At 37.7% G+C, this 15,000-nt stretch overlaps 1 protein-coding gene and 1 long non-coding RNA gene across 2 annotated transcripts in view; one reads left to right on the forward strand and one right to left on the reverse strand.

The window, feature by feature from the left end:
- Nucleotides 1-10,749, reverse strand: part of LOC138040967 (tyrosine kinase receptor Cad96Ca-like) — an 18,147-nt gene extending 7,398 nt beyond the window's left edge. Inside the window, exons 1-8 of the mRNA XM_068886702.1 lie at nt 10,560-10,749; nt 9,540-9,656; nt 7,014-7,198; nt 5,909-6,028; nt 5,732-5,808; nt 4,405-4,445; nt 3,877-3,973; nt 1,137-1,233 (exon numbers count right to left, since the gene is read on the reverse strand). Of these exons, the coding sequence (XP_068742803.1) occupies nt 1,137-1,233; nt 3,877-3,973; nt 4,405-4,445; nt 5,732-5,808; nt 5,909-6,028; nt 7,014-7,198; nt 9,540-9,656; nt 10,560-10,725 (900 nt within the window). The 5' untranslated portion in view covers nt 10,726-10,749. The remainder of the gene's footprint in view (nt 1-1,136; nt 1,234-3,876; nt 3,974-4,404; nt 4,446-5,731; nt 5,809-5,908; nt 6,029-7,013; nt 7,199-9,539; nt 9,657-10,559) is intronic.
- Nucleotides 1-15,000, forward strand: part of LOC138040979 (uncharacterized) — a 239,894-nt gene that overhangs the window by 215,103 nt on the left and 9,791 nt on the right. The window lies entirely within an intron of this gene.

Here is a 15,000-nt window from a genome sequence, read left to right on the forward strand (position 1 = left end):
AAAGCTGAAAAAACTCGAGATATTTCTTGTTTTGACTTTTTCGTGAGAAGTGAAATAGAACAATAACTTGAGAAAATTGACTTGAGCAATATCTGGGAGAAATCCTAAAAAAACTCCACCTTATCTGAGAAAAATGTGGCACTTATTTCAGGTTTCATAAACGCGAGTGAAATCGAGAAAAAAAGGTATCGTATTTTTCATTTTGCGTGTAGATCACAAATCAAAAAGGTGATTTTAATGGAATTTTCCAGTTTCTAGATCCAGGTTTTATTGAAAAGTAGAATTGCCGGAAGCCGACACTGATTCTGCACGCTTACCATTTCTTAAATATAACACCACGTGCACTGGGAATAAATACATTTTGTATAATTTTGAAAACGTGTCAGAGTGGGTAGCCCTAAATAAATGGTAGCATTCTAATTTGAATTTAACTTTACGTAGAACTCATCCAATTTTATTACACCATTTTACATGTACAGCAACAACTTCATCTCCCAGTTCTAGCTTTAGCAACTGCACTGATATCGTCGAGTTTCCCTTCTTCCCGTTCATAAAAATAAAAAGGAAACCATGTTTTGTCATTCAGAAAAAAATCCCATCCAACGTTCCCTTCATTTATTATCTCCCTAGAACGCGTTGCAGCCTTATTATTATAATAATCGCTAAAATTGGACATTTAAAAAAATGGAATTTATTGCCCAGAGAAAAATAAATGGATTTATGCGGAATGTGACATGCCTAATTAGTTATTTCCCACGATGCAGTTGGAGCTTTCCTGTCATCCGGGACTTTCTCTAGCTCTTATCCACTGCAGAAGACTAAATAATTTGATAGAATCAAGATCATTTTCCCCTGCTCTTTTCTTAGTTTCTTGTGGATGGTGGGTGTGCCCTCACTTTTGCTGGGATCATGTCTTCTATATTTGGGTATTTCTTAGAGGGTACCTTGCTGATTTTAAATAAACGGCCTGGCCCAACAGGGCTCGACCAAAATATCCCAAACATATGTGGTATTAATATCTGTTTCAAAGAAAACAGAGCTCGCTCAAAGCAACGCCTTGCCAACAATATCAATCTTTATGCGTGGCGCATGAAAAAAAAAAAATAATAGCGCCTTGAAAACGTCTTGTTACTGACCTCTCCTTCGATGAACGAGCGCAACCTCTTGGAGATATTTACGAAATCAGGGCGGAGTATTGGGACCTGTTGCCAGCAAATCTCCATCAAGTTATACCTGATGATAAAAAAGGAGGAGACGAGGAGCCTATATCTCCAGCAATTCTTCCTTCAACCCTTTCGCATGAAGGTTTATGCTTGGATATTTTTTCGCCGCAAAATGCATTGATTCTACTTTTAACGGATATAATGCCATTGCTTTTGATCGGACATTTTGATGTTGATTTGGAAACGTATTGAAAGATATATAAAGCTCTCCGGTAAAGTATAGCGTTGAACACTAAACATGTCAAAGAGAAAGTATCTCGTTATCCCAGACTTGACGTAAGGGACGGTTAGTGCTTATACAGATAAAAGAGGTTCTTGATATAGAATTTATCTGTGACTTGTTTCTTTGAGAAAATATAAATGGTATTCGTTGTGAATAATAACTAAACCTTAAAGCAAAAAAGTGGAAATTAAAAGACGCCCACGTTCTGCTATTGCCAACATCTTTCTACTTGTAATAAATGAGTTATTATTTATTTATTAACGAAAAATGCAAATTAAATTGTAAATAGAAAGGGAGAAAATAATTAAAAAAAAAAAACCTAACTAAATTTGCATTTTTGCGCGGAGACATTGGAGGACCTGTAGAAAAGAAAGCACTGCTTTTGCTCTGCTTTCTGTTATACGAGGCCCAAAATACTTTGAATCAAGATATACATTCTCCAGAAATTTTAAATAAATAACAAGAAAAACAAAAAAAAAAGCATGGTGAAACCAATCTGGTGTGGTTAACACATCACGCATGCGCACAACCAATTTGCCCGAACAATTAGCAGCCATGGACAGCTGGTTTGGCATTGCTGGGCCTCATCAGCATGGAGTGGCTAACTTTAACATACCAGGTGTTGGCCACTTCGGGTTGGTGTTAGCGTGTGTCACCTTTTTGTGTTCTTCTCACATAGAAATAAATAAAAACTCGAAAGAAATTTTCTAATAATACTAATTTCATATAACCGTAGGACGACTGAAAAATTTTTTGGTTATTACAAAAAAAAAATAATAAGTGACTTAGAAAATTATTTGAGAATAGAAAATTACGGCAGAACATTTCTTAAAAAAAAGTTAAACAAAAATTTTCTCACGTATGAAGTCCATTTGGATGATTGACAATTGACGGTTTGGCTTCTTTAGGTTTGAGATCTTGTTCTATTTTCTTACTTGCAAAAACTGGTTGCAAAGTGGGGCCAATCCATTAGTTGAAACTTGATCTTTGAATGGTAGACTAATTCTGACTATGTCAACCTCGTCAATATTCAGTGAGCATAGCAGAGAGAAATACTGACGAGAGCAACGTAGTCACAACCTCGTTGAAAAGCTCTGGGAACGAGGTTGAAAGTCAGAATTAGTCTACCATACAAAGATCAAGTCTCAGCTAGATCCCAAGCTTAAAGAAGTCAAACCATCAATTGTCAATCAAAAATGCGTTGTTTATCATTTTGTATGTGATCTGTGCGATGCTACACAGCCCGTCACCTTTTTCAACTTGTTGTTGAACACAAAAAATTAGAGAATCGGCAAGTATTTTCATGAAGCGCATGGTAGGAGTGATGTTTTGAATGAGAGCAATTTCAAGATTATGAGAAAGTGCCAAGGTAAATTTGATTTTTTCGTGTTTGAATTGCGTTACATCAAGAAATTCAAACCTAATCTGAACGTCCAAACGGACTCCATACGTGCGAAACTTTTTGTTTAACTTGTAAACTATTTTCATCTTCTATTGTCTGTCTTAGTATTTATAGAACTTAGTTTTTATATATTTTTGACTTGATAATGACGTTACGGTAACGTCGAAACGTCGTCGATTATTATTCAGCTTTTTAGATCTTAAAAATTATTTGAGAAATGTTCTGCCGCATTTTTTTATTGTCAAAAAATTATTCCGTGTGTTGAATATGAGATGGTAAAAAGCCAACGAGACGCGAAGCGCCGAATTGGGTTTAACCAGTCTCATATCCAACAAGCGGGAATGTAATAACTTCTTCATTAAATTATCGATAAATACTGAACGCTTGGGCACTTGCAAACTAAGACCAATCAGTTTCCAGCTTGGCGACACCTGACACAATCGCTTCTACATTAGGTCATACGAGGGGTGGTTGTAGAGGAAGGCTTCTGGGGGTACTGCCCCCCCTCCTCCGAGACGACCTGCAGCCTTCTAAAATAGGTAGTATTTTGCAAAAAAGACACCCGTCAGTTTATTCCTTTCTTAGGGGCGCATCCCCTTCTAAGAAAAATTCTCTATTCGCCCCTGCATAAGTTATATGAGCTGATAACCGAGATTGAGTGAACTCATCAGAAAGTTAGCAACGAAATATCCAAGGTTGAAAATTTAATAATTCTTTATACCTTTTAGAGAGTAACTCATTGTGAAACAGTCGTTATTCTTCCTGACCAAATTCTTTATTATGTAATTGCTAGGAAGTGTCCAACCACATAAGTTGGAATATTTGTTCTAGTCCAGGATCATTTGTTCACTTCTTTGTCATAACGTTTGCCCTGAATTTTTTCCTTCAAATAAGACATATTGCCAGGAGTGCACTATGATTTAAAATAAATAAATAAGTAAATAAATAAATAAATAAATAAATAAATAAGTAATCTTGGGCTTACAAAAGCCGAGTTGCTTATTTTTAAAATTTGGACGGAAGCTCACAGGTTGTTGGCGATGTGTGCGGGCTTCGGCATGCGATATCCTCTTTTCAACTCCGCCATTGTCTTGTCCTCAGACCAACCAGGGTATGGAATGCCTCCTATTGATTGTCAAATGTTTTGTTACGGTTTTTGTTGAAATGAGATACAAATTAAGGCTTTAACAGAAGATGGCGCCTGAAGGCGTTTAAAGAGGATTCGTAGTACCAATCACATAAACAAATATAAACGTGAGAATCAAGCAGAAGCTCGTTAAACAGCAAAGTGATTATAAGAAAAAAAAAACACAACAACAACAAACAAATAAAAAACAAGAAAATTCAGTAGATGGGAAAATTTCCATATAAATTCACCTGAAATAACAGTTTTAGGTATCGAGGATTTAGAACAAACCAAAACCGGCCAACAAACACAAACACACAACCAAAATTAACGCGGTTAGCCATGGGAGATAACAATCGAACTCACATATCCCTGTGATATCCCTCTTAATTAAAACCTTTTAGCTTAAAATAATTTCATGGGTACCCACCAATTGTGAATATCTCATAGAGGACGACTCCATAGGACCACCTGTAAGACAGAAACACAAACATACTCACACACACGTTTTATTTAGGACAGGGTTGCAGAGATGTATGGTGCAGGGATGGCGCAATGGTGAGAGTACTCGCCTCCCACCAATGTGGCCTGGATTCGATTCCCAGACTCGGCATAATAATAATAATAGTACATTTTATTATTATTATTATTATTATTATTATGCAGTATGTAGTACGTAAGTATGCTTACAAATATAAGTAGGAAAAGGCACTGTTGTGTAAACAATCCCTACAATCCCTACAATCCGCCTAACAATCCTTATTATTATTATTATTATTATTATTATTATTATTATTATTATTATTATTATTATTATTATTATAGCACCATACTTCCACAGCTTATGTAAATATAGGTGAAATAAAAGAAAAGAAGACGAAGATGATCACACGGTACTCCATAGAAATTACAAACACTTAAGATAAACAGACGACTCCTAAGTTCGATAGGATATTATCTAGATGTAAATCCCAGTTACTGTAACACGGGTCGGACTGAAATGTTACACCCAGTAACTTCAGACTGGGTTTTCTTTCTATTTAAGTCAGAGGAAGTGGTAAAGCATTAGTGGGTTTGCCTTTAAGAAGTATTAGTTGCATGCGATTAACAGTTGTCCATTGAACAATAGATAAATAATTAAATTATCAGCAAATTTTACAAGCGAATTTTGATTCGGTGCGATGACCTTGATATCACTGACTATGATAGAAAATTATATATGGCCTAATACAGTGCCCTGGAGCAGACCTCTATTGATGTTTAAATGATTCCTAACAACGCCATCAACAACAACTCTTTGTTTTCTCGTTGTCAAAAAAACTAATAATCCAGGCGTCATGTGTAGGTTGACTTTGTTGATTCCCTACTCTTCACAGAGAGGTTTTTCTCCGGACAATCCGGTTTTCCCTGGCTCTCCTCAAAAACCTGCAATATTTGACTTGATATGCTTTGATTGTTGATTTCAGTCTACAGTGTCCCCAATCTGTGCTCCAGCCTTACAACTACTAGACATGTAAATAAAGTTCATTCCTTTTCTTTCCTTTACTCAAATATAGTATCAATCGAATCGAGTTTGCACGCAGAGACCAATGCGACTAACTATTCATGTCTTTATACCTTAAACCAACCAAACGGGGTTGACAAGAATCGCTTTCCTCTTAGGCGCTAACATTATTGCATTTCCTGACCTGATACAATTGTGTCTTAGGCACTAAATACTTCAAAAGTCTGGAAATTTAATCGTCAATAGCACATACACATCACTTTTGCTTGACAGATTTGCAGGATCTCCAAAGAGTATCTCAGGTGCCGTCCACTTTATTGACATACAGCCCTAGGGAGAAAACAGCAGTGCATTTTCGTGTTAAAAACAGAACGTCAAAGAGGTACACAGAGAACAAAGTGAAAGGTAATCCATCAATAGTGTAACCCACCTTTTTGGCATTGCCATGTCCATATTTAAAGTTCTGGTAAGATAACCCAAAATCAGTGACCTTGCACACACGGTTTTGATCAAGAAGTACATTTCGTGCTGCAAGATCACGGTGAATAATCTACAAAAAGTAAATAATCAACGTTAGTCATGCTCGCGTATAGGATAATATGTTCTGTAATCCCACCTGTAGTGATGAGGTGCGATTTGCATTTCCCTATCAACAAGAGGGCTGCAAGCGGGTCCAAAGTTAAAGCTTACTCGAAATGACTCAGAGGAAGTTAGTTAGTAGGTGTTATTATACATTGGTGTCACAGGCTCGATTTTGATTGGCTATAAGCACGCAGCTAATTCTTGCTTGCTCTGTTTCTCCTACGTCATACCTATGGACAATATATTTTATATACGTAGAATTGACGTCATACACAGAGACAATAGTTTTATGCATGCATAAGTGACGTCACCTGACAGTAACCAGCAGAGAAGAGGAAAGAAAACTTTGCCAACCGCAGAAACTTTCTTTGATTTACCGCTCATCCAAAGAAATGGATGAGTCAGTCGTCTTTCCTCTACAAATACAACTCAGGAATATGCATAATAAAACAATTATTGGATTCGGTTTTTGCATGATAGCGATAATTATCAAGGTTACGGTTTGGCCTATCATGGGAAAACCGAATCCAATAATTGTTAATTAACTAATATGATTAGAAAATAACGTAGTCTGTTCGAGCTATAGCCAATGTTCCCCAATTACTGACTTAAAAAGATGACTGTTAAATTATCATGACGACCACGGCGGCGGCAGATCACACTATGTAATATCAAGGCATAGGTCGGTGCATGGTTCTCCAGCGTTATCCCAATGTAGAAAACCCAGTGTTTAAAGCGCGCGCTAGTACGTGTCACCTACAGCAATCCATTTCTTTTTGATATAAGAATATGATAGCAAAATGATCACACATTTTTGTCTACATAATGTCAAACACTACAAGGAGTAAGCATATCGCATGATGCATTTTGTAGATACAATCTTAATCTGTGAAAGATTACAATAAGCAACAATAGTACCATATCGTATGACATGCTTGTTTCGTGTCACATACCCCTCTGGATGCCAGGAACACCATTCCAGTAGCAATCTGGTTTGAAAATGACAATAGGTCATAGGTCTTCAGTGGCGCTACTGCTAATTTTCCGCGATAATGTTTGTCGAAAATTCCACGGCTTTTTCTCAGGTACCCCAGAAGATCCCCACAGGGTAAGTACTCCATGATCAAAATTGGCTGTACTGTAAAGGTTACACAGAGTTTGGACAACTTCTATAATGCTGCATTCAAACTGTTAGCTTCTCGGAAAGGTGGATATGGGATCTATCATTATTACGTTTAGACGCTTTTAAACAAATAAAGCAGTATTTGCGTGGCTCTGTGTTGGAATATCACAGTTTGGTCAACCACCTTTGTCAGCATCGCATATTAGCGGCTCACCTTGAATGAGTAGAGGGGATGAGAATGAAGAAAAGGGCGAATGTCTACACATTTCCCAAGTTAAAGGTTATGTTACCCAAGAATAAATTTAAAAGTGAGAAAAAGAAAAAGAGACATGAATTAAATAATAATATTAATTTAAAAAAAAAACATTAATCAACGTTACTCAGAATTTCCACATATTTGTATTATTTCTCTGCATGATGGAAAGAACTGTGTGAAGAACTTTCTATGAAGAAAGTATAGTGAGTAAGAGATGATTAAAAATTTATAACATATTTTGAAAGATAAAATATACAATTGTCATGCAAAATGTACAATTCCTTTAAATTATTTATCTCTCCCTGGTGGTCTTTGCATCCTGAGTCAGTTTCTCGCACAAAAAAAATATATATATAAATAATAATAATAATAATAATAATAAATAATCAGAGAACGTTTAGAAATACATTTGATAATAAAAATTAACGGTAAAACTACGACGTTTCGAAGTCTCCATGACCTCCAGGTACGTCGACGACACATTAGCCACGATGCCGAATATTCAAGCCGCAACAGCCTTCCTTTCAACATTGAACGAATGCCATCCTGCTATACAGTTCACAATGGAAATTGCTGAAAACAACAAGCTTCCATTCCTCGGTATCATGATCGAGAAAAGCGGTTGCCACCTGACAACAAGCGTATATCGTAAACCAACTGATACAGGACTGCTCTTACATTACCAGAGCCATGTCGATCAGCGTTACAAAAGATCTCTGCTGAATACAATGCTGAACCGAGCTTACCGCCTGTCATCAACGAAAGAATCTTTTACGAAGGAATGCCAACATCTCAAGCGGATGTTTACCAAGCTTAATTACCCAGTGAAACTCATCAACTCAGCTATCGCCGGGTACACGAGGTTTACGATCCAAAGCCGTCATGAAATCCCAACTGAAGCTGACGCGGCTACACCAAAACCTGTCAGAATAACTTTGCCATTTAAAGACCAAAAATCGGCCGACACAGTAAGACATCAGCTGAAAGATCTTGGCCGGAAAATCGGAACTGACCTACAACCAGTTTTCACGAGTCGTAAGATCGAGGAAAAGCTCAAGATACAAGAAGAGAAGCCCGCTTTAATTAACCACCAATGCGTTGTTTACATTTTCAAATGTGATTCGTGCGATGCGGATTATATCGGTTATACCACACGCCATCTTCATCAACGCATAGAAGAACATAAAGCCTCTGTCATTGGCAAGCATCTGAAAGAAGCCCACGGCGTAGCGTTCACTAACCTAGCGGAAATGTTTTCTGTTCTCAAGAAATGCCGCGGGAAAATGGACTGCCTAATTCACGAAATGTTATTCATTCGCGAACGAAAACCAAAGCTAAACACGCAGTCTGACTCAATACGTGCAAAAGTATTTATTTAAACATATACTGCACGAACTGACACGTTAAACACCAATAACAATGAACGCTCATTATTCCAATGAAGTTTATCACATTTTATTTGTATATAATCTCTGAGCTACAATTTTACATCAATTTTAACATTTTACATTTTACTTGATAATGAGGTCATGGAGACTTCGAAACGTCGTAGTTTTACCGTTAATTTTTATTATCAAATAATAATAAATAAATAAATAAATAAATAAATAAACCAAAGCCACCAATACTTTCTTGTATGAAATGGCTCCAAGTGGGTATTCTTTTGAAGTGTGAAATCAGGCACATGATCGTTTTATACAGCCAACCATTCGCATTTTAACTAAAACTATCAGCTTTAAGGGTTTGCATTTCAGATTGAAAAACAAATGTCATATCTTTTGTCATTATTCCATGGCATTGCTTTGATGATTCACCTTTTTTTTGAAAATTGTTCTGTTTTCCTGTTTCTTGACCTTATGCTATGCAATTGTTGGAAGTGAATTTGACGTTAAGAGGGTTTAGTTTGTTCTTGGGAAATGTGGTGAAAACGGCCATTTTCTCATTACTCGAAATGGGCTAGAACTTCCTAAACAGTTTGCTTAAATAGACAAATTTAGCCCTGAATATCATCGATTGATAAGGTTTTCACTAGAGGTCTTGTACTATTGGTGCAAATTTCTCACAGCTGTTTCTATTTAGCAGTTGCAATAACATCCTTACTTTGGGTGGTGACACAGCCAATGAATTGAACAATATTCGGCTGAGGGCTATCTCCAATAACTTTGCCCAACCCGATTTCTCTCATCAGAGCGGCTCTTCCTTCATCTCCAGATGTGGCTACAACAAATGAGATAGATAGATATGGATGGATAGATAGATGCTTTATTGTGTTAATAACTTACAGCCATAGGCTGAATTACGAAAGACATCACAATAAAAAGGACATCACAATACATGTAATTAGCGCTACAGCTACACAAATTAAAGGAAGGTGTTAAAACATGCAGACATTTAAGTCGCTGAGAATCGAACTTGTGACCTTTGGCTGTCAAAGACGCGCACCAGTCAATTAAGCTACGCCTGCTCCTGATTCAGTGTTTGGGGCTCCAACGCTTAGGGAGAATCGAATATGCTTGATCGATTCAAATCTCCACGCTGTCAACCAGTTGGGGGTATTTAACCATCTTATATCGTATTTTGAACTGCAATTTATCAGTGGAAAATAGGCTCAAGAATGTTTAAAAGCATTATTTATTTATGAATTTTATGAAGAACTTTATCCCTTAATGTGCAACGAGGGTAAAAATCTGGTGTATTTGAGGCAAGACGTCGCCATGAAAGTTTGAAATAAAAGTTAAAGAACAAAATGTCTTTGCACACTTGCAATGAATAGGGATCAAGCAGGAGAAAAGGAGTAGGAAACCTGTTAGGAGAAGGTGATCTATTTTGGTAATCTCCGCATTTGTTTCGAGGTTAAGATAAAGGTGGGTAGATTATGAAAGAGTTGATTGAGAATTGATGATTTTTGCTGCACCCTTTCATAAAATATAGTAATGAGGATCTTTTTCTTTCTGTTGCGACATATTTTTATTGTGCATGTTGAACGAGGTTTTGTAAGCCTCTACGTGACAGGCAGTTCATTAAAACACTTGTGATATTGCAGTGGAAAATTTCCCCTTCCTCTTTAACTAAACCGTATCCGGTGGAAACTATAAATTAACAAAGCCGAATGGTACTTACGAGAAAAGCACTTTGCTGCAACAAAACGTATGCCTGGTTTTCCATTTTCACGACTCAAGGTTGCTCGCCAAACTGTTCCAAATGCTCCTGAACCAATGACCTCCTCAAGTGCAATCTGGCGACGTGCTATTTCCCATGCGTCCACTTCAACATTCAACACTTCCATTTCATGTTCTTCCTCGGCACCTCGTGATCTTTAATCCAGAAATGTTGAGTGTTAGTTCTCTCTTTTTCCAATGATGGGTTGCTTGCCGCTCGCCAAAACTATTTTTCGTTTTGTCACAGCAAGTTTCCAAAAGCGTAATTGGTTTGCTTATTTGATGCGGGAACACTCCCAAGGATGATGCAAATAATGTAGTTCGAATGCCAGAAACCACTTAGCGGCAAGCAAGAGAAAAATCTAGCCTTTGGAATATGTAAGTTTTAGGCTATGTCACGAAAACGGGTGTCTGTTCCCCAAGACGTTTGGAAAGTCAAAAGACTTCGAAATGACGTTCAGAATTGCAGAAACAAGGAGGTTGGTGTATGATGCCCCAAAACCCGTAGTGGGAAACTAACTAAAAAAGCCATACTTGATATCCAACAGCTGCCATTTTACAATGCCAGATAAGTTCACATCATGTATGCTTAATAATCGCGCACTTTTTGGGGAACAGAATTTTGATCTTGAAATATGTTTATTGAAATTCACGTAAACCCGGCCAACCCCCCTACACTCTCTCTCTCTCCTTCATTTTGTCTGAGGATGAGGGGACAGAACATCTCCATCATATATTGCCCTCTTCTAATGATAATTCTTTTCAATCTCAATTTAGCCCGTGGTCAAGATGCGCGGCTATTTGGAGGAAGACACCTGATTGGTTGTCATTGGCTGTGCGACCATGGCGCGAAGCTAAAAATAGCTGAGGCATGGAGATGTGTTCTCTACCTTCATTCTCTCTTGCTTGTGGTTAGTTACGCTGTTTACAGAACGGGGCGTCATACGTAGAGTATACCATAGAGAGCTTACGCACGAGACGTTCGCCAAGTAGCCGAAGAGAAACTGGGTCGAGACCGACGTCCGTTACTTGACTTGCTTCCATTAAGCATGTCACATTAGTGATTTCGCTAGTTGTGAGGCATTTTTGATTCTTTCTTAAGACTGAATCAAGATTTATTTCAGAAAGACAAGAGATATGCTTTTTAAAAGTTACAATCAAGGATTGGTACGAGACGATAAACATTTTCTTAATTAATTTATTGTAAGAGAACACGCCTTGAAAGCTTCAATTTACCTACACACGCTATAAATTGGATGTGAGTTGTCATGGGTAATTTTGAATGGATCCTGCAGAATATAGTAAAATTATGCTTTCACTACCAAATGAATGAAACATACAACAGAGCAGATACAGGGGCATATAGGTCAGCAAAGACCTCATACGCCCGTTTATTGTAGGAACACTGACAAAACAAATACTGCTCACCATCTCACATGCCACAATGCAGACATGTGCCTCCAAGGACAAACCAGTTCACAGTAATATAAATTATTGCGACACCACTGGATACGAAAAGCCAAAAGTACTTTGTGGAAAAAAATAAAAAAAGGAACGCATACCCCCACCAACTGTGGTGCCGCTAACTCCGGGGGCTGAGTTACGATAACGAATCTTGGAAACTAACAACACACTCTTAAATCAAACTTAAACTTGGGAAGTGAATTGTTGCTGACTTAGAAAGGTTTTCAAATCGTAACAATCTACTACATATATCTGTCACGTATACCCATAATCCCTTTCGCACGACGTCAATCCTCCTGTCCGTGCCGGCAAATTAAATATCTCTGTCTATTACGCTTCGCTTCATTGTCAGAAATACTATGTTTTGCCTTCACTACCAAGGAGAGGCATACATGTCGACGGTGTCGTTACAGGAGCGCATAGGTCAGCAAAGACCTCATACATGTTGACAGATAAAGAAGGGGCTTCGATTTGGTGTTGAGCGCACGAGTTTACTGAATGAATTTACACTACAAAGCTAAGGAAAAATTAAGCTTAATCTACAGTGCTAGATTCTTGGAAACCCTAAGCCTTGTTGTAGTTTAGTCCCACGTGCAAGGCCCTGTCTACTCTCTCGGTTCTCCACCTTCAATTCCTCTCATTTACTCTGGAAGTAGCAGCAATGGTTGCGCCAACGGACAGGGTGTTTCTTTACCAAAACAGGGGCACCCAACGAGAATATAGTTCAAAACCACTTAAACATAGCATTGTTAAACGTATTTTGGTGTTTAAACGGTAGATATAGGCATAGTTTGCCCCTTAATTGTTTTTATCTGTTCTGATTTCCTAGCTGAAAGACTAGTGATCCGAAAATTATAGGGATCAAAACACACCTTTTCGAAAATTTCAGCCAGAAAAAGGGCTCCCGAAAATTCTAGGTGACCTTTTAAGGGTCAGGTAAAAATCCGTTAAAAATGGGCAATTATTTCATTTTTTAGATGTTCGAAAATCCTAGGACAGGCAGGCAAGCAAGAAATTTGAGAACAAATGATTCGAAAATTCTAGATCTCAAATCGTCTTCCGAACTGATATTTTCCGAAAATTGACGTTGGGTACCCCTGCCAAAAGCTTACCTCAAAAATTGCTGAGGATAAAAAAAGGAGAAAACAGGAGATTGAACATCTCACAAAAGTACATCACCTGTAAATATCTGGAGCGGATAAATCAACATCATTAAAACAATTCCTTCGACCTTACGAAAGACTCTCAACAGCCTCAAACCAAAACAAACTTCTCAGTAGCCCCCCACCCCCTTTGAGGGAATAAGAAGTTTTTACAGAAGCCCGGTCTTAACAAAATGCGTTGACACCACTCGTGCCTGGCCGATAAAATTTTGAATTAAACTACGCCAGTTTATCATTGTATATTAGACACGCAAAACAGTCAAACTTAAGGGGACCCCACACTTTATCTAAGAGTTTAAATATGTCGTCATCAGTGATGGTGTAATCATCATAATCTATTATTCTACTTATTTCGTCCGCCACATAGATAAGATCTGGGACTCCAATTAACATCTATGGTGATTCCGTTTAACATATCTCACTGAAAAATGTTAGATGACAATTTCTGGAATCGAGGGACCCTGGATCCTTTGCTTACAATTGATAAAATAATTATCTGTGAACACTGTGAACCATGACACAGTTTGTGATTTCAAATCTTCTGCCAAAGCATGAGGCGACAAGTGCCGGATTTTTCTTTGCTCTCAACTTCAGACCAATTCTGATCAAACGCCTTTACCTCGGTAACGACTACACCTCCACATTCTACGCTGGATGCGTCAGAATACCCCATTTTCGATGGCCTCTATTTAACCGGCCAGATTGGAATGCCATTGCATTTACAAAGGATCACTTGCCAGAAATCTGACTCAAATTCAACGCCTTCACTTGACGTAATTTTACATGATCAAGCCACGATTGACAGAATAAATTAGTGCGGGAGCCAAAGACAGCCCAAAAGGCAAAACAGTTAACATGAGGAATCTGGCAGTACCGACTTGATACCTCCAAGCAAGGGCTAGAAACTTTCTGCGTTCAGGGAAGATATCTATGAGGAGATACCCCTAAGAACTTCTTTGGCAACCCAAATGCCTTCGCACTCAGGCTTGAACTTACTTCCTGTTCAGGTGGTTATTCAAATGCGTAAGATCTAAAATGAATCTTTTCTTTTCAGGCTTTATCACTTAAAGCAATGTTATGCAGGTTATGGTACCATATCAAACACCAATTATTGCTGAAAAGATTCGGTCATTTTAGTTGAAATAAAAAAAGTTACCATGACAACAGGAAAGCCCTGCAAAAACACCCCATATTTTGGCTTTAGCTGCTCATATCTCAAAAACGAACTGGGTGACCCTCATTCTTATTTCTGAAATGTCATCTGTGCAGCGAATTTAGAGGCACCTTAAATAAATGAAAAGTTAAGGTAGCTCTAAATCAGCTCCACAGAAATTTTTTTTAATTTGCAGAGAGTTTCCTCTTGGCCTTCTGAACACTTTTGTGCAATAATAAATAATAAATATAGGGTGTTTTTGCAAAGCTTTTCTGTTGCCCTGATAACTTGTTACGTCAAAAAAAAAAAAAAATCTTGTTTAGCAATAATTGATGTTTCACATGGTACCATAACATTGCTGCTACGTGATAAATTTCGTGGTGTCAATCCTTCTATTAAGAACGTTTCTTTCAAGTGTTGATACCGTTTTGCGCCAAATTTCTTTGGTAAATGACAGGAAATATAAAGTTGATTGTCCAGTGTATACGCAGGAATAAAAGAAAATCAAAATCAATGAATAAATTAATAGAGTTATTCCACATCAGACAAAACTTACCTTTCCGCGTTTTTTTTTGTTTCATTTTATCACGGACAGCAAATACCCAGCTTTGACATTTTCGAGT

Source organism: Montipora capricornis, chromosome 3 (assembly GCF_036669925.1).
Source record: "Montipora capricornis isolate CH-2021 chromosome 3, ASM3666992v2, whole genome shotgun sequence".
Classification (NCBI taxonomy): domain Eukaryota; kingdom Metazoa; phylum Cnidaria; class Anthozoa; order Scleractinia; family Acroporidae; genus Montipora; species Montipora capricornis.